Source organism: Thunnus albacares, chromosome 15 (assembly GCF_914725855.1).
Source record: "Thunnus albacares chromosome 15, fThuAlb1.1, whole genome shotgun sequence".
NCBI lineage: Eukaryota > Metazoa > Chordata > Actinopteri > Scombriformes > Scombridae > Thunnus > Thunnus albacares.
In genome coordinates, this window is record NC_058120.1 from 11,061,817 (window position 1) to 11,081,130 (window position 19,314).

At 43.2% G+C, this 19,314-nt stretch overlaps 1 protein-coding gene across 8 annotated transcripts in view; it reads left to right on the forward strand.

Annotated features, from left to right (window-relative positions):
- LOC122998064 (AT-rich interactive domain-containing protein 1B-like) overlaps positions 1-19,314 on the forward strand; it is a 208,881-nt gene that overhangs the window by 150,285 nt on the left and 39,282 nt on the right. For all 8 annotated transcript variants that reach the window (XM_044374640.1, XM_044374642.1, XM_044374641.1 and 5 more), the window contains 3 exons: positions 2,040-2,340; positions 15,736-15,822; positions 18,915-19,094. In XM_044374640.1, coding sequence (XP_044230575.1) covers positions 2,040-2,340; positions 15,736-15,822; positions 18,915-19,094 — 568 coding nt within the window. The remainder of the gene's footprint in view (positions 1-2,039; positions 2,341-15,735; positions 15,823-18,914; positions 19,095-19,314) is intronic.

Genomic DNA, 19,314 nt, shown 5'->3' on the forward strand with positions numbered 1-19,314 from the left:
ATGCAATTATTCCCATCCATTCACACGATTAGCCTGTGGGTTAACAACCTAGCTGTGCGTCAGGCTAGCTCTCGGTATTTCGGAAAAGCCATCGCCATGGTTACACCAGCTCTCATGGTAACCCCAGTGTGTCAAATGGCACGCAGCCGGTCGGTTGAAAATAACATTCAGCCCTATTGGTGGAGGCAGCGTATTACATCACTCAGCTCAGACTACTGGGGGAAACGATTGGCTGAGACAGGGAATGGTACCAGGGGTGAGAAAGAGAGACAGGAAAGCGAGTGGCCCATGTGCTCAGTGGAGCGAGGGTAGATAATGCCAGGCAACAGACTGGCAGGCTGGCAGAGTGGGTGGGCACTCGCAGCAGCATGATGGAAAACAAAGGCTTTGTGTGTCACCGTTGAGAGCGCATTAAGCAAAACAAGCAGCCATGGATCAACTGTTCCACATGGGGGACACATAGCAGGGAGATGGAAGATGCTTGTCTGACTTTTTATGCGGTGTAACGCGGTGCTAGGGTAATGAGAAAAAGTACAGTGTTTGCCTGCTGTTGACATAGAAGTGACAGTATGACAGAGCTGAATCAATTCAAAACAAATCCTTTGTTTTGAGTCACAGCCAGTGCATTCAAGAATTGCAGGGTTTGACAAATATTTCTTGTGTTGATTCCACTAGTTTTAGATTGAATTTATTTTTTTTGCAATATTCAATATCTTATATATATATTCTTATACATTTAACCATCCCTGTATGAAAGAGATTCCAAACCCTGTGTTGTAGAATCTACATATTTAGGCCTGAAGCCTGAATTATTGTGTTTCTGTTAAACAACATGTTTCTTACGTTAGAATTAGAATAAAGTTAGAATTACATAGAAGTTAACACTATAACAAAAAAAGTGGAAAAAAAGTCGTATACTATGGGTATACATGTGTACATATGCACACATAATTGTAACAGCATTTGTTTGATACTTTTGGAAGTGTACAGTTGGTGTAATTTAGATTTTGAGACCCTATAGTAAAAGCTCTAGGTGACTCACAAACAGACAAGACACATATCTGTCTGTGGTGACAGTAATGGGTGCACAAGGCTCAGGTGGGACTGGCGTGAAGGGTCAACAGGCCTGGTATAGAAGGTAGGATCAGCCGGCATACACCCGCAACTCTTCCCCTTCTTCCCCAAGTGGGCACCAGCCAGGAAACCGGGGTTACTCACAGGTGACTTCCTCCATATTCAGCTACAGCTGGGGCACAGCCGCTAGTCTGGGAATGTGTGTGTGTGTGTGTGTGTTTGTGTGTAATGTGTGGTTACAGGGCAGCCATCACTTCGCATCACATCTGGCCTTCTCTTTACTTCTACCACTGCCTCTCTTCCATCTTTCGTACTCCTCTCACTCACTCCCACACTCAACACTTTTATGCAGTGAGTATTCTGTCAGCAGTATTGGTGGGGATTCCCTGGAATCAGTTCAGAAGGGGGAGGACACACATACACACACACACACACAAATACACAGTCGTCCTCTCACCACAGGGAATGAAAACTGTAATGTGAACTCACCCTTGGTCTGAATGAAAGCCCATTACAATTCATTTTCACCACAGCAGCAAGTGTACGGTTGTGGCTTCTTCTGTGTGTAATGTTCTTGCTCCTCTGCTGTATTAACCGCTGTCACTAAGACTGTGGAAACTTTATCTCAGTCATTACAGAAGGTCACGGAAAAGTCAAACCCTGTGCACGCGCAGAATAATTGTTTAAACTACTAACCAGTAATGCGTGTAGTGATAGCATTGGTAATATATTGAAACTTTGCTTTCACTTTTATATATTATACAATCAGGTGTTTCAGCCAAACAATCATATTTGAACCATGCTGAAATGTTTGCAGTAGTATACTGTTTTATCATGATATATTTAGCGGTAAAATTTTGTGCTTGCTTGAGCTTACTTTTGAATTCGCCACCTGCTGCACGTCGCCTCTCATCCAATGCTTGGTTGAGCTTCATAAATACTCACTGTAAATCCTTCTGTTCCAGGATCTGTCTGGCTCGATTGATGACCTCCCCACAGGGACAGAGTCTGGTCTGGGCTCAACCGTCAACACCGGCGGCTCCTCCAGCAGCAGCAGTAGTAGCCAAGGGGAGCAAGGAGGTGCCAGTAACCAGGGACAGTCCCCCTTCTCCCCCCACGCCTCCCCGCACCTCCACAGCCAGAGGAGCGGGCCCTCTCCCTCCCCCGTGGGCTCGCCTGCAGGCTCCACTCAGTCCCAGCAGTCCCGATCAGGCTCTGGGCCCATCTCTCCTGCCAGTGGACCCTCTGCCAACACCACCGCACCAGGTAGAGTTCCCATCAGTTCCTCTAAAAGTATGCTCACATGCATCATGATAATCTGATTTCAGCTTGATGAAAGGTGCAACTTGTAGCGTTCTAACTTTATTAGTTTAATCACCACAAACAAACAAGACAAGCACTGAGAAGATTTGCAGCCTGAACCAGACACTACACTGCATTTTACATCGTGTACCACCATGTTGTATTCCCTGGGAAATTGGCAAAATTGCTTTACAGCTTAAAGGGAAATTGCTTTGTGCCATCAAACAAGGAGCTGCTGTTTGAAAGCAAATTAGACAGTCAGTGATGTCACATCAGGTGTATTACCTTTGACAGCTACTGAAAAATAGCTTCTGTGACATCACAGATTGGGGCGTGGCCAGACCCATGTGATTCCGTGTTGATAACCTCTTTGAAAATCATATTTTATGTGTCTTTGAGGGAGAACCATTAGTAAACTTGTTGCTGCTGTAAGCATTTTGCAGTTATCACACCTATATTTCTGCTTGACCTTTCCATTTATTTTGCTATTTAAAGACCCAAGCCTGATTTCATTTGTTTTTTAAATATGTGCATTTAAAGAGGATTTTAAAAAGGTCATGAGAAAAACTTACCCTGAAGCAGAATAGGTATACTAGTTTCCTCAAATAACAACATGCAGACATTTACATGTGTGCATGTTTTGCCCCGTCTATTGCTAGGCTGAAGCATTCTGTAAACAAATAAACCAGACCAGGAAAAAATAGGGTCACAGAGGGGAACCTAATTTTTTTCTTTCTTAATCAGTGTTTTAATTAAATATGATTGCCCAGCATATTATACATATGTATAAGCTGAGCTTGGTATGACCTCTTTGGAGGCAACCAGATGACCCAAAACATAAAGGTGGCAACATCCTGCTTTAATAGCATCTCTTTTTTTTCTTATCTCCAACTCACCGTATAATCCATCCAGATCAATTTTCATTCTGCCAGTTTAGACAGAGGATGAGGCTGAGTGCACACTGCAGCAGAAGACCAAATAATATCAATCCAGCATGTCTAGACTTTGATATCTCTGGTCCTTGTCAAAAACTAATTTAGACTGCTGAAGAATATTACAGCTTAGTGCAGAGCACTTCATGGAATATGTCTCATTCATTTTCTTGACACAGTTTTTTGTCCTTGCATAGTAGGGATTTGTTAAGTCTTTGATCACAGTATTGTAGAAGCACATCACTACATTGCAGTGGAATTTTAATGAAGTCCATCTCCCTTCTACCTGTGGATCGCACAAGTATTTCCAACATTTATATATCCGGACAGTATTTCCTCTCCACTTTGAGTGTTAATGAATTGAGACTGTCTGGTAGTGGAGGACCTCCCATCTGATTTGTAGCCTTATCCAAGATATGGCAGACCAAACAAGACACCAACAGGATTATCAGACAATGCACGGTGTGTCTGTCTGTCTCCCGAGGCCATAGCAGAGCACGTAACCATTTAGATAAACACTGAGCATAATAAAAGAGTGTGGATTTGATTTGCCTCCGACAGGCATATGAATGTGTGCGTGCGTGTGCGCGCCGTTCCCGCCTGGCCTCCCCGTCATCCAGCCACCTCTCTGCCCGACTGAGCGTTTGACCGGCGTATCAGCATGTCTCAGACCTGTCAGTCACTCTGACGAGGTGGGGCAAAATGTCTTGAGCGAGATCCTGATGGGTCGCATCTAGCTGGTAACCCTAGATTTTAAAAATTTTGTGAGATTTGTCTGCATTGTTCATTCATTGTGCGAGTTGTTTGTCATTGTACAAAATAATTATATTTTATGATGTGGCAACGCTGTAGTTAGGGTCTGGTTAGGTTTAGGCCAAAAAAAAAACCACTTGGTTAGGGTTAGGGAAAGATCATGGTTTGGGTTAAAATGGTCACTCTCGTGAGATCTTTCGCAAATCTAGGGTTACCATCCCGATGCCAGCTCCTCCACCTCCTCTTCCTCTCCTCGCAGCCGCTTACCAGAGTGATTGACACTAATGAAAAACTAGGACGGTGGTTTTCCAGACGCTCGTGCCAAGAATCATGACGAGAATCCGGAATGAGGCGGCAAAGATGGGAAGCGAAACCGATCGCTGGGACGTGATTAATAAGAAAATATTTAAAAATATTCCCCATGCCAAATAAATGGTGATAAAGCGTGGAGCAGTGAGTAACATCTGGCATGTTTTAGCGGCTGTACTACAATCAGTTTGAATTAGATCAAGGAGCATCCAGCCTAAGAGAGACACAGGAGAACTAATGTGGTTAGCACACATCTGATTACTAACGCTCCGCTTTCTAACACTTCATCACAAGTTAGGACACTTTAGTTAATGTTGTCGTTTTAGTTCGGTACAAGTCAGTGAGGAGAGGAGGGAGCCAAAGAGTAAGCAAGCAACACTGTGTGTGTGTGTGTTTATGTGTGTGTTTGTGTGTGTGTGTTGTTTCTTACTCCCGCCAATGTTACCTCTGCGTCTGCGTGAACCACCTTCTTCATTATTCAAACCAGTTTTTGAACAACAGTGTCCACTAAATCAACAAAACAAGCCAAACATTAATAAGCTAATTAATTAGTGTGAAAAATAAAACAAGTTTTTATCCACACTACTTTGAGCTTCAGTCAAGAAACAGTCAAAACATAACAAATTGCATTATGGTCCATTAATAAGACTGTCAGTGGAGAAAGTGGTATCACTGGCTCTGCTACGAAGGATTCTGCCCTGTGACTGAAGTAAATATCTATTGTTTACATTGATGTTTTAGGTAATGACATTTTTTCTCCTGTTAAACTCAATTGTAGTCATAATGTGTTGTCATATTGTCTTTATGGTTAATTATACACATAAATTCCAAAGAAATACACTAAACAACAAAATGATCCAGTAAAGTAAAACGTAAGGTCGTAGCAGCAAAAGTTTTAAAGTTTATCAAGATGGATAATTCCTTTAAATACAAACTAAAATCCATCTTTTTGATGGCAAAATGTGTGCACACGTATGTTTATGTGTGTACCTGTATGTGTGTGTATGTATGTGTGCGTGTGTGTGTGTGTAAATATGTGTGTCACCGGTCAGCCTCACTTGGTGGAGTGATGCGACATGTCACACGGCTGAGCACTCACAGGACACACGCTACCCTTGACAGCGGTCAGAGAGGAGCAATTTCATCATGTCATCCTTTCACCTGGCTGTCAAACACACACACACACGCAGGCATGCACACACACACACACACACACACCAAAAAAATGACATCGAAGGCGTGTAAAGCATACATAACAGCACATGAGCACACATACTTACAAACTGCGTATTTCATGGTTTCACACTACACTTATATGGTTGCACATATAAATCACCTATATATGCTCTCTTGCTTTGATGAGTGACAGTGTCGTCTGTGTGTCTTTGTGTGTGTGTGTGTGTGTGTGTGTGTGTGTGTGTGTGCATGAAAGAGCCAGACAGAATGAGAGAGAGGGGAAGACTGACAGATTTTGCCAGCCTATCATACACCCATGCACTTGCACAAATCTATCTTGTCGGAGCTGCACGGCACGCCTGTGATTCCCTCGTCTCCACACTTCTTTTCGTCTTTTCTCCCTCCCTCTCTCTTTCTCTCTCAGTCCTTCTCTCTCTGTCTCTCCATGAAGCAAATCCAATACACTGTAACATTATCCGGGCCTCGCCTTGCTATTTGGATTCTCTCCCGGAGCCAAAAAGGCACACACAGGGCCAAATTGATTTTCCTGTTGCGCTAGATTTGTGACAGTCGAGCAGAAATCACATTGCTCAACCGCCAACCTCCCCCTCCTCTTCCTCCACCTCGTATGCACACACACACACACACACACACGCAAAAACAAGCTCTCTCTCTCTCTCACACACACACACACATCCTTCCTCCCAGTGTCTCTGAAGCAATTCAGTGCATCCTCAGAATATTTGTCTCCTTCCATGAGACATCTGGGACAAGGCAAGCAGACATTCGTCTCTCATCCGGATGGATGTGGGGCGGAACAGAGCGCTGGCATTCAAGTTTCCATCACAGACTGTGAACTGTGGGAGAGAGAGAGTCAAACTGCCGAACACAAGGTCTTGAAAAAGTTCAGCTTTTAGAGTCTCTGGGTCTTAATGGCAGGAGACACAGAATCCATCAAAAATGCAGATTTATATGAGTGTGTTTGGAATTCCAAACTCTGCATTTCCTGGATATTTCTAGGTGGAGATAACATGGTGTTTGTGGAGTTTGGAGTGTGTACATAGGCAGGTTTGACAAGTTGTCGCCAGGTTGACAACCTGTCAGTATGGCGTCACATACTAAATGAAACTTCACACAAACAGAGCACAGAAAACCCAGTTGTCATCAGCTCGGTTCACCGTCGCTGATAGGACAGAGTTGATGAGGCACAGAGACGCGCACCCAGCCTGCCGCCGTGCGACGGAAAATCCCTCAACAAATCTCAGCGTCGACAAAATATACTGCTCTTCAGTGCCTCTCCGATAGATGTTCAACTAGGTCGAAATCTTGTAACTGTCAACGCCATAGCATATGATTCACATCATTTTCATAATCACCAAACCATTAGTGACCTGTCGTGCCCTTTCTGGAGGCATTTGCTTTTGTTTTTCCACTCAGTTACTCAGGTTTTTCTTTTAATTTGCCATCTGTCTGTGCATACAATGAGAAACTGTTGAACTGAGTAAGAGGAGCAGGATATTTTATCAGAACTAATTTTCTCCAATCAAGCTTTGTTTTGTAAAAAAAATAAGACAGGTTTAACGACTTAGAAAATAAGTAGTAACCTTATGTCCCTGTCACCATGGCGATGTGCTTGTTTTAGACTCGAAGGCTGTAACAGAAACAAAGTAAACTAGATTGGCACTGTCTGTGTTTGTGCTCATTTTCAGATCTGCTCCGTGTTTGGTGGTATTTTCGTCTGTGTCTGTGTGCCCGCCTGTGTTTACACATTTGTGTCTGCGTGCCAGCCTTTGAAGGCCAAACTGCAATACTTTTCCACATTTTGCAGCTACTAATTGACACAGAGCACATCCACACCCCTCCGTGGCCCAGCTCGCTCTATCTGCTGCAGAAAATCACAAATACTCATCTCTCTCTCTCTCTTCTATTTTTCTCTCTCTTCTTCTCTCTCCGCTGAGGCCCTCCGAGGTCCGGTTAATAGCGCCTGTCTGCCCTCCCTCCTTCCCCTCTCCTCTCTCTCCCCTCCCTCCTCCCTCATCTCTCCTCACCCCTCCAAGTTTTTATTTTCTTCTAAAGAGGTGATTGGAGCTCGCGGGCGAGCGCTCGGGAGAGTTTAAGCTGTTTATCTGCGCTTCGCTTCAAGTGCTTCCAGGGCCTAGAAAAGGACAGAGAGGTCAGGGCGAGTGGAGGAGGGAGAGGGGAAGGAGGGATAGATAGAGGGTGGGAGACAGAGAGGGAGAGAAGGCCAGGTCCTGTCCAGTTTGTTCGCTCAAGGGGTCCTTCCCTATGAATCTCCACCAACCCGCTTTACATCTGCTCTTGTCCTTTACATCATCCCCCAGCCTAGCCTGTGGTTTGCATTAAGTTTTTCATTTAAGAAAATACATTTCTCTCTCAAATTATGGTAATGAGAACCACAGAAGTTTGCAATGGTATTGGTCTTTTTCTACAACAAGGTCAAAGTTCAAGCACAGACGCCTGGAAGGAACCGCAGCGATGACCTTAGATCAGATTTGCATGCTTAAATGTGTCCATTTCTAAAAAACAATGTCAGTAAACGACTTTCCCGACGAGAGAGAGGAACTCATTTGCAAGCAGCGAAATATCGGACCAGAAAAGATGCCGCGGGGATGCTCAACCAAAACTTATATTTTTCCTCTGTTAGTGGTAAAAGTTATTACAAGAAAGCTGTGGGAGAGGGTATGGGGGTTGAGTTTTTATGCAAGTGTGTTTTGCAGTGTAGAGTGTGTGGAACCAGGCGAGTTTTCTAGTCACACCACTCCCTGAGAGGCTGCGTGGTGGGAACACTGCCTGTGGCTGTCCCTGTCCCTCTCTCTTTCTCTCATTATTTTTATCGTGCTCGCTTTCTCTTATGTTCTCTCTTGTGTCTCACGTTCCCTCGTCCCCACCCTTTCCTCCCTATCTCTGTTTGTCTCCGCTGCTTTCTTCGCTCAGAGCGTTGCTGTGGTACAGGCCTCCCACTGAGGAACAAGGCTGAATTTTCCATCCACATTCTTGCCTCTGTTCCTCCCTTTTTATTTCTCCACATCTCTCCTCCAGCTCTCTTTCTCCACTTCTGTCCTCCTTTTTTTTTTTTTTTTTTTTTTTTTTTTTTACTTCTCTTTCCCATCCCCATCCACACATCAACACCCCCCCCCTATCCCCTCCACCACCACCACTACCCCACTCTTTTTCCCCGCTCCCACATGCTTCTGTCTCTTCTCCTGATGGCTGCTCGTGTTCGAAGTGAAACAGCAAAATGCCCTCCCCGCAGGCATTATATTCACAAAGCACACTGTCGGCCAAAACAGAAAAAAAAAAAGAAAGAAAAACAAGCCTGCTTGCTGCGTTAGCCATTTAGAGAAATCCCATTCTAACTCCGTCCGACTGGAAAACCCTAACCGGAGCACAGTGCACAATTATTTTCCCTCCCCAACACCTATTTTCTTGCTTTCTCTCACTCCATCGCTCTCTCTCCCCCGCATCCCGCTTGCTGTTTTTTAGCTTAAGCTGCAGTTTTGCTTTACTTACAGTTGCTACTCAGCGCTTGAAGTAATGAGGATCTTGGGAGAGCGCTTGTTTTGCGGGCCACTGCAGGCCCGCGCTCCTCCCCTACAGGGAGAGTTAACTGGCATTAGCCCCCGGCTTGGAGAGGCATTGACTCGCACCCATTGAAATCTAAACCACCATTATTGGAGCCCGCTGTTTATCTGCCTCTTCCCCCTAAAGACACGGCAAGAAGGGGATATTACCTTGGTGTGTGTGTGTGTGTGTGTGTGTGTGTGTGTGTGTTGGATGGTGCAGGTGTGTGTGCATTTACAGCCTAAGGGTTGTATTAAGAGATGGTGCTGAAGCAGCCCTTTCTCTGTATTCTACGCTGGTTTATTAGTGCTCGCTGCTGTTACCTCACTTTAGCAAAAATGGCCCCCGCTGCTCCAGGGGGGTCTGTGTTTGTGAGAAACACTTAGAGAGAGAGAGAGAGTGTGTGTGTTTGTGTGTATGTGAGTGTGCACTTAGACAAGCAGAGGCATCGCTGCATCTTTGTGTGTACAGTATATCTGCGCACACTCACACACATGTCCGCTAATGCACACCCAAACCTCCCTTTCATCTGCAATTAATAAAAGTCTCTTCATTGACTCTCTGGTTGGCTTTTCTTCATCGACATTACACACCCAATCACACACTCACACACACACACACATACAGTTTCTCCTAAGCTTAATATTACCAGGCCCCTGAAACAAAACAGAAATATGGCCACAAGTACTCTCCCTCGGCTTTGAACTTCCCCGGCATTTGCGTTTGAAACCCTGATGAAAAAAAGCTTCAAAGACCACACTCCCTCTCTTCAAAGGAGACTCAGGGTTGCCTCGACAGTCCTTGCGGAAGAGAAATTTAAAAATGTGTATTGGGTTTTTAGCGAGGAGCATTATCTCCAAAAACGCAATGAACTCCCATTACTTTTGGCCCTGCTGCCTTGTAGTAGAAAATGGATGTGCTCGCTAAGTGCCTTTTTACAAAGGGGAAATTACAGTTATTTGACTCTTCAGTGGCATTCCAAAGAGCATCGTCGTTCTAGATATCTTCCTGTTCAACTCTTGGTCTTCACACAGCAAGTTCTATCTTTGTAAAACTCCATCAACAAGCCTCCATCAAAGCCTAATGAACTCTGACGGGTCAGTGTTAAAAGACAAACATGTGCACTTTAAAAAACATCCCACCAAAAATCACAAAATATGCTGGTACTGAATCTAAATTGCTGAAAGAAAGTAAGCGTACAACTGTTACAATTAATTAGAAATAAAAGGACTTTGCTTCGTAGATGCTCGGAAACCATCACTCCCATTAAAACATGTACGGATGCAAGTGACAGGGATTGTTTTTTTTGTTTCTTTTATAAAGTCATTTTCATTTGTGTGTTATTTGTGTATGTTTATATGTGGGTCCTCAGCTGGGCGCTCATGGAGGTGTAAATTGCAGACGGTGGATGAAGATGCGGGCTGAGGGAACGGGACAGCAAGATATTGCCATGCCACTGATTGCCACATGTGCTAATTGTGTTATAGAGCACCTATGGGAACACTAGCACTATAAGGAATACACACTGATGAACAAAGACACACACATGCACGAAAAGCAGACAAGCTTACACACAAAGACGCTTAAACATCCGGCACATACACATGCAAACGCGCACAGTTCATGATTTCAAAGCACAAACGCCGACGAGTATTTACAAAAAGACACGCGCACGCTTATAAAACGCACACATGTACACGGAAAGTTACATGTCGCACATAGTTACAGCCAGACAAGCTTACAAATGGATCGACACAAACATTGAATTGCACACACACGACCAGTCAGAGGAGGACGACGTGGATGGCAGAAGCATTTCCATACCATTTATTTGTTATAGATTGCCATTCATAGCCTTTTTTTTTGTGGACAAGGAAAGAAATACAGTCAGTTCCTGCTGACATTTAGCTCTCTCTCCTTCTCAGCAGCACGCGGAGGAGAACTGCACGTCAAAGATTCAGCATATGAATTATTAATGGTACAGATTAAACGTGCCAGGACTCACTGTGGAGCCTGTTTGTTTTATTTGGACGTAATTATTTAATGGCACCTTGTTAAAAATGATAGTGAGGAGAGGAGAGGAGAGGAGAGGAGAGGAGAGGAGAGGAGAGGAGAAAGGAAGGCTAGGGAAGATTTGAGAAGAGGCTTTGTTTGGACAGTAATTGGTAGTGAAATAATTACAAAGTGCTCGAAGCTTCACTCGTTCATGGGAGAGAAACAGGGAGGGAGGGGTGAGGCCTTGTCAAAATCAACTATACTACTCCTCCTCTCTCATTTGTTTTTCAATTTCCTCTTTCTCATCAAGGCTCTCTGTTTCTTGTCTTTCTTCCTTTCCCCTCTTTGTCCTCTCTCTCTCTCTCTCTCTCTCTCACACACACACACACACTCACGTTATTGCGTTAATCTCATCTCTGGTGACAATTTACACGGGTATGTGGAGAGAGTAGTGGAGCATGGAGGGCACTGTTTCCTATTTATACCTTCATAGTGGCACGCACTCGCACAAAGGCACACTCTCACACAAACAAACGCACTCACATACACACACACACATACAGTACAAGCTGCTGCCACCACCACTCTGCCATCCAAACAAACAGGGTCTGACAGCATAGCCGGTGCCTGGCATGCATCCCTGCACACACACAAACACACACACACACAAAGGCTAGCCTTTATCATGAGGTTGACTTTCATAATTTAAGGGTTCAGTAAACTCCTGCTAGCATACTCAGTCCTTACTACCCACCCACCCTAAACTGTATTGCAGCAAAATCTTTCCCTCGGGCAACAAGTGGCCACGACCCTCGCCAAGAAGCTTTAGGCTCCTCGAGTCAGACACATAAACACATACTGTATAAACAGCACAATGAAGTGTTAATATTCATACAGTACCAGTCAAAAGTTTGGACACACTTTCTCATTTAAGAGGATGGTAAGATGTGTCCAAACTTTTTAGTGGTAAAGCAGAAACAAGCACACACAAGGGTGTAGTTGCACAGCGGAGGAAGCATTTTCCTTTAAATGACGCACACACATACACGCCAGTGATAGAAAGTAACTAAAAACATTTACACAAATATACCTCAGTACAAATTTGAGGTACTTGTAAGTACTATTTCCATTGTTTGCCGATTTAGATTGTACATACAAAAATATGAAAGAAAAAAAAAAATATGATCAGCTCATAAAATATGATGCATTGCATAATTGCACAGTTTTGCTCCATTGTTGACACACATTTCTTAAAATAAAGCCCAGATTACCGACTGCATTAACATTTTATACACCCCGTTTTAACTAAACCTCACATTTCAACACCAAAATGAACTTAGGTAATGTAATGGTATATCTTTTTAACTTCTAAAAATGTATGTGGGAAGTTTGCGGTGGATACACATTTAAAGTCAGCAACATTTGTGTTTTGAAACCTAAAAATACAAATTGAAGTAGAACAGAAAAAATAAAAAAACAGGGGGGGGAAAACAAGTGCTCTGCCACACTCTCTTCTCTTTCACACTACAATTGTTAGATTTCATCTGTGAGGCCAACATTTATCTTCCCAAAAGGAAGTATATCATATATCAAAATGCTGTGGAGACATTAGAGCCGGCGGTAAATCACCAAAGAGCTGCACAGATCAGTTCATCAGATCATTTTTTTTCCCCAGGATGACGACGCAGGAGCCGGGCTGCTGCTGCGTGATGACCGGCTGGTCTCACCCAGCCAGCGGCTCCAAAAATGAAAAAAAATAAGATAATAGGATTGTAATTTTTTTTAATGGCAATGTTTTATTTTTCAGTGGAACTTTTTTCAGTGCCAGTCCTTGTTTCAGTGCCAGTACAACTTTTTCCAATACTAGTGTTTCAATGCCAATGTTTCCTTTTTCAGTTCAGGTTTTGTTTTCAATGCCAAATTTTATTTTCAATGCCAAAATTTAACTGTCACTGTCTAGCTTCATAGAAAGTCGTTCTGGAGTGCAAGTACAATCGACCTATGTGGTCCTTTCATTATGAGGATGTGTCGTATTTGTAACATTTCACAGGTAAAGAATGTGCAAGAACTACTACTGAATTCAGTTGATACACACAAATACTACAAAGCAGCATGATTTGGGAACAGAAAACATGCTGTAGATATCCTCACTTTCTGCAACATTTACAGAACAGACACGAGGGCACCAGCAGGATCACTGCGGCGTCGGTGTGTTGAGAGTTTAACTAGATGAGTTATTGATTTTAAACACATGTAAATAACTGATCAAAACTGTGCCAAGAAATGTGACACATTGTGTTTAGCATTTGACAAACAGGACTTTTGAGTTTTGCAGTGAGAGCGCCATGTGGATGAAATGTGCTTAGTGTTGTGCAGAACTGGTTTACAGATGAGACACACGAGGTACTATATGTGTTTTGACAATTGTGCTTATAATTAGAAAAATGTAATGTGTAAGTAATGGAGAAAAACTGTAAACTCCCAACACTATGTAAAATAGTTAAGATTTGCTCCCACTTGACCAGCTACAACATTAAAATGCCTCTTACAAGCTAATGCATCATTAATAATAACACAATAATAATATACTATATGTATCATCACAAACATTCTGACATGGGTTGTTGTGCATGATGAATACTTTTACATTTAACACTTTCCTGTTACTGCTTGTATGGTTTTTTACTCTTTAGTACTTTTAGTTGTAATGGTGTATTTTTACATTTTGGTATTGCTACTTTTATTTACACTGTTGAACCTTAGTATTTTTTTTAACCATTAGCACATAAACACATAGAGGCATGTAGGTAGTGTTTCTAGTGTTATCTCAGAGTTGCTTCAACGTTTGCACACTGACGTTTCCCCTTCCCTCCCACCACATGTTGACAGACTAACTAATCGAATATTCTCTCTTTGAAGCAGCACCGCTGGATCTATTCATGTGTGAGGCAGGGGGTCTGTCTGTGTGTGTATGTGTGTGTCTGTGTGTGTCTGTGTGCCTGTGAGAGAGGGAGAATATTTGAATATTTCAGCACATATCCTATCCTATCCTGTGCCTTTGTGCTCTTACGTGTTTTTCCTTGTGTACTTGAGAGTGTTTATTTACACTTGTTTGTGCAATTACTTTTACGTCTTTGTGTGTGTGTGTGTGTGTGTGTGTGTGTGTGTGCGTGCGTGAGTGAGTGCATGTGTGTAGGCGGCCTGGTGGATGGAAATGTTGTTTATGCAGTTTTATGCAAAGCAATTATGTTGACTTAATTGGGTTTGTTTATGTGGAGAGTGTGCCACCTCCAGTCATGTATTACTGCTACCGTGGACAGACACATCACACATACACACACACACACATGTCCAGACACATGCACACACATGCTTGCACAGCACACTTTTTACTGCATGATTGAATAATGTGAAGTGTTTACTCTATAATCAAGGGATTTATATTCATTGTGAGTTTTAAGGACATTGTAGCAACAAAATTGTGTTAATACAGAACCTCAACTGTACTTCATAATGTATCAGTGTGAGTGAATGAGTTCTCTTGGCACATACCGTGTCCCTATTTCTTAAGAAGCAAGTCAAATCATATACTGTTACTGTAAAAATATGCGCTGACAATCACTGAACACGAACAGTTGAATAGCGTCATGTTTCCCACATGTTTGGTCATGCTGTGTTCCACCTACATTCAATTCAAACACTGAATTATTCACCTCATCCACAGAAACGTACCACCAGTTTTGCACTTTTTTAAAAAAAAAAAAACAACCCAAAAAACTGTTTTCCCCTTGTCTCTCCCTCCCCTCATTGTCTCAGGTCTGAATGCAAAGATAAAAGGTTAATTTGCCATCTCTCTCCTTGCTCTGGGCCAAATCAATTCACCATAGTCTCTGTCTGCCATTGTCCTAATCAGACCCTCAGCTCACTATTGGATTTCAATGGAACAGGCGCAGCCCAAAGACCACAACCACCTAATCAATGATCCTCAAATGGCTCTGGTTTTCTATAGGGGATTGCTCTGGTTTTTAATGCGTATACAAGGAAGTGGCAAAGGGTCGAATGACTTGATATGTCCTCTGGAAGTGCATTTGTCGTTTTGCTAATAGTGAATCACAAACACCTTCATGTGTAGAGACTGTGCTGAGCTCTCATTGTGTCTGTAAAAGGTTACATTTGGCGTCAAACCCTCTAACCCTATCACTCGCTGCTCAAGAAACAAAGGCAGGGCAGCCTCAGTCAAAATAAAACCTTCAGCTTAATCCTGATTTCTTATTGTATTTATGTCATCAGTCAAATGGTAAAAAGCTTTTTGAACCATATAACCTTTGTGCCATTGAAAGAAAAGCAGAGAGAAAGACAAAAGTGGGTCCTTCAGTTCTTTATTGTTGCGATAGCTCCTGCAGTTTCCTTCAATTTTCAGGCAAGCCAGTTGAGAAGAAAATATAAATCCATTTTCTACTGACCTCACTTTCATGCAAAGAAGAGAATTCAGTCCACACAACACACTTTCTGCTTTTAATGTGACAGCTTTTGTTGCAAAGACAATTTTGTAACCCTGCAATGTGTTGAGTCATTGTGGTGGCACATGAATCTCTGGATTTTCTTTCTGCAGGTTCCACCATGGCCCCACAGAGCTCTGGGAACGGACCGGATGGATCCCACCCGCCAATCACACGCTCACCTATGGCTCAGGAGAGAGGTACGTACAGCATGTACTGTATATACTGTATGTGTTAGAGGGAAAACTGTGAACATGCATATGTGTTTTTATGGCGGGATCTTTATTTTAGTAAATCAAAATGTTTAGCACACATGTCCTTAAGAGACCCCACGCATACACCGTAGACTCTGTGTGTGTGTGTGTCGTAAACAACTTCTATAAAAAAACTCCAAATTGTACATCACAGTCAGATTAAAGAAGAACTTCTTCGAACGCTTCTGAAATGGAAACACAGTTGAATATGTCTAGTTGTTTATTTACATTCCAGACCAGTGAGGGGTGCATGAAGATTACAGACCATAATAAAGAGAAAACAGAAATGGTATGTTAGCAAAGCTCAGAGAATGGGAGCAACAGTTGTCGTAATGAAAGATTTTCTGAGGGAACTCAGAGGACTCGGAGCACAGAGAGATGTAAACAAAGATTTTTACTCGACTGGCTCAATGCATGACTTTGGTTTTCCTCCAAACATTTTCACTTGTCTGTAAAAACCTGCTGTTCCAAAATGAGTTCCTTTAGCTAGTCTACTGCTTCACACCTTGCATATTTCTCTACATTCTCGACAGCACCAGATGCTAAATCAACTTTTTAAACACATTCTAGATCAAAGGACGACGATGTTGTAGTGTGAGCTGAGCAGGTGCGCATACACGCACACACACACACACACACAGACGCAAGGTATGCAGGGTTATGCTTCATTGTTGGCCAACTTGGGTTATGGGAAAAACATGGTTTGGTAGAAATATAACCAGTAAACATTCAGCCACCTTATCCTGGGCTTTGTTCAAGTCAGGGTGCATGTTCTTTCGATAGAGCCACTTCAGGTTTGGCAACAACTTATTGCCAAAGGCTTGTAACATGAATGCTAACCCACAAGCCGTATGTGCTGGCCAAACAGGAAATAGTTTCCAGCAATTATGGCCACTTCTCGAGTATCACTAAAAACAGCAGAATTGCTCATTTAAAAAAAATCAGCATCCACACAACATTGCAAAAAAAAAAACAAAAAAAAAAAAAGACTGGGATGTAACCTTAATGGAATGACTCCCTCTCTATCACCCACCAAAGAGCAGTTAACATCAGAGAGAGACAGAGGGAGTGGATGGATGAAGACAGAGAGAGAGAGGGAGGCACTGTAAAAGGTTATTTCCCAACATGATGAAATCAAGCCGGAGATTTAATGCTGCTCTCTAATGCCTATAAACCCTGAGCCCTCCCCAGCCCAGTCCAGGAAAACACAGCACCGGTTAACAGGGCTGGCTGTTGTTTTCGCTGTTTTCCTAGCTAGGATTAACCCCCACCCCCCCCCTCACCCCCACCTCCGAACACACACGCCCCACTTTGCTCAAGTGCCTGCTTCCCTAAGAGCTTCTCCTCTCTTCATTTCCATAAATCCGCTGAATGTCCCTTTTTTCCCCCCACTTTCTCTCGCGTGCTTCGCTGGCTGCCTGTTGTTGTTGTCCGGCTGAGAGCTTCATTCGCTTTGCCAGCAAGAGAAAAAGGTTTGTGTGTGTCTGTGTGTTTATGTGTGTGTGCACAGGGGGAGCGAACAAAGCAGAGAGAGAGAAATCCTTGAATGTGTTATTTGCTTTTAGCACTGTCTGCACAATGTTCCTCTCCCCATCCATTTTCCAGGCAATTTAAAGTACGGTATTACACACTGTATTTTTTTTCTCCTCCTCTCCCAGAATCCCCTTACCCTAATGGAAGCAAAACATTACAATAATGTCCTCACTCCTTAAACCCAGCACTCGCAGCCTAAGCACTTTCAGGCCCCAATCGCTCTTTCCCTCCATTGCACTGTCTTTCCCTCCCACACACACTTTCTCTCTCTCTTTGCCTCTCTTTCTGTCTTGGCCTCTGTCTCTTTCCTGCGCGCACACACAGAGTGTTTATTGCTCTCTTTCTCCGTTATCTCCCCCCACACACTCAGAAACACAAATATGTACACGCATGTATGTGCACGCAAGCATATAGCGAATACGCACGTGGCTTTTTTAAACCTTTATCTCCCTCCTCTCCCCGCACATTTTCTCTTGCTCTCTTAGCAGAAACAAGGAATTATACAAGTGTCAACTTGCACTTTCCAACTCCGTCGTTTCCCTAAACCCCAAAACTCACTAAAGAGTCGGTCTGTGCACGCTCATTCAACAAAGCGGATAGCTATCAAAGTTTACAGTCGAGCGGGCCCAATCCATTTACACCTAATCTGCAATACTGAATCCCCCCCACCAACACACACAATCACACATACACACAGAGACCTCTCTTTCTCCCTCAATGGCCATCCAGCGACCTTTCCCCATTCGTGGTGGATTGGGAGACCTTTCTGTGGGTTTTAAAAACGAGCGGGGTGGCTTGAAAGAATGAAGCCCAGACGAGAATCGCTCCAAATGTCAATTTGAATGGTGGAGGCGAGTTTGGGCCTGAGAGGCTTTGACACATCTATTGACAGAACGGCTTAGAATAACATAGTAGCCATGGTCAAATCACCGGCTTATTCTGTGGAGAGTGGAGCACATGGTTGGCTTTTTTTTTTTTTCCCCTTTTACTGAAGCAGGCCCATTCTTTCACATATACACAGACACATATATCGACCTGTGCAGCTTGTGCAGATACATACATCTTTCAGGCCAGGTATACACATGACCTGTGCTTTCGCCAGTGATAAAGTCGACTAAATGTTCTCTGCGTGTGTTTATTTGTGCTCAGGGTTCTTTTTACATGTCAGCCTGTTCTTTTTGTGCATGGTTTGTCTAATACCCAGTCCATGCTGTGTAACTCAGCGATGTGTATCTACGAGTAACAGGAGCCAGTGCCAAGGTAAAAGATTAAGGCTTTCATCAAAGGGAAGGGTCTCTTTACACGACTAAATTGAATTGATATCCTGATTTGCTGAGCGAGAGAGTGATCACACCTGCCCTTGCTCAGTCCCTCAGTTGACATTTGATTTCAGCGAGCAAGTGCAGCCACTACTGAAGGACTCTCTGACTTTTCGGTATTTTATAAGCAAAGTGTTGACATTTCTTTCTCATTTTTTATTTGTGTTTGTCCGTGTGTGTTTTCAGGGTTCATGTCCAACATGCAGAGGAACCAGGCAGGCTCCCAGTTTGCCTCTCCTCAGTCTGGACCTCCCATGTCCCCCCATCCCTCACCTGGGGGCCCGTTGTATTCTGGGATGGGTCCATACTCCCAGAGTGGACCCACAGGCCCTTATGGACCTCAAGGATCACAGTATGGACACCAAGGTGAGAGCATATGAACAAATGTTACTTAAACACCCACTAAAACATGTCTTTGTTTGTCCAGTTACACTTAAAGGAGTGAAGTAACATTAGTTTTTGGACAGTTTTCAAGTGAGCAAATATACATTCATCTCTAGAAGTCTTAAATAGTTAATTTATTTCTTAGAGATTTATATCATAATTCCCAATCTTCTACACAAAAGTGCCAGATTTTCACTTTTGA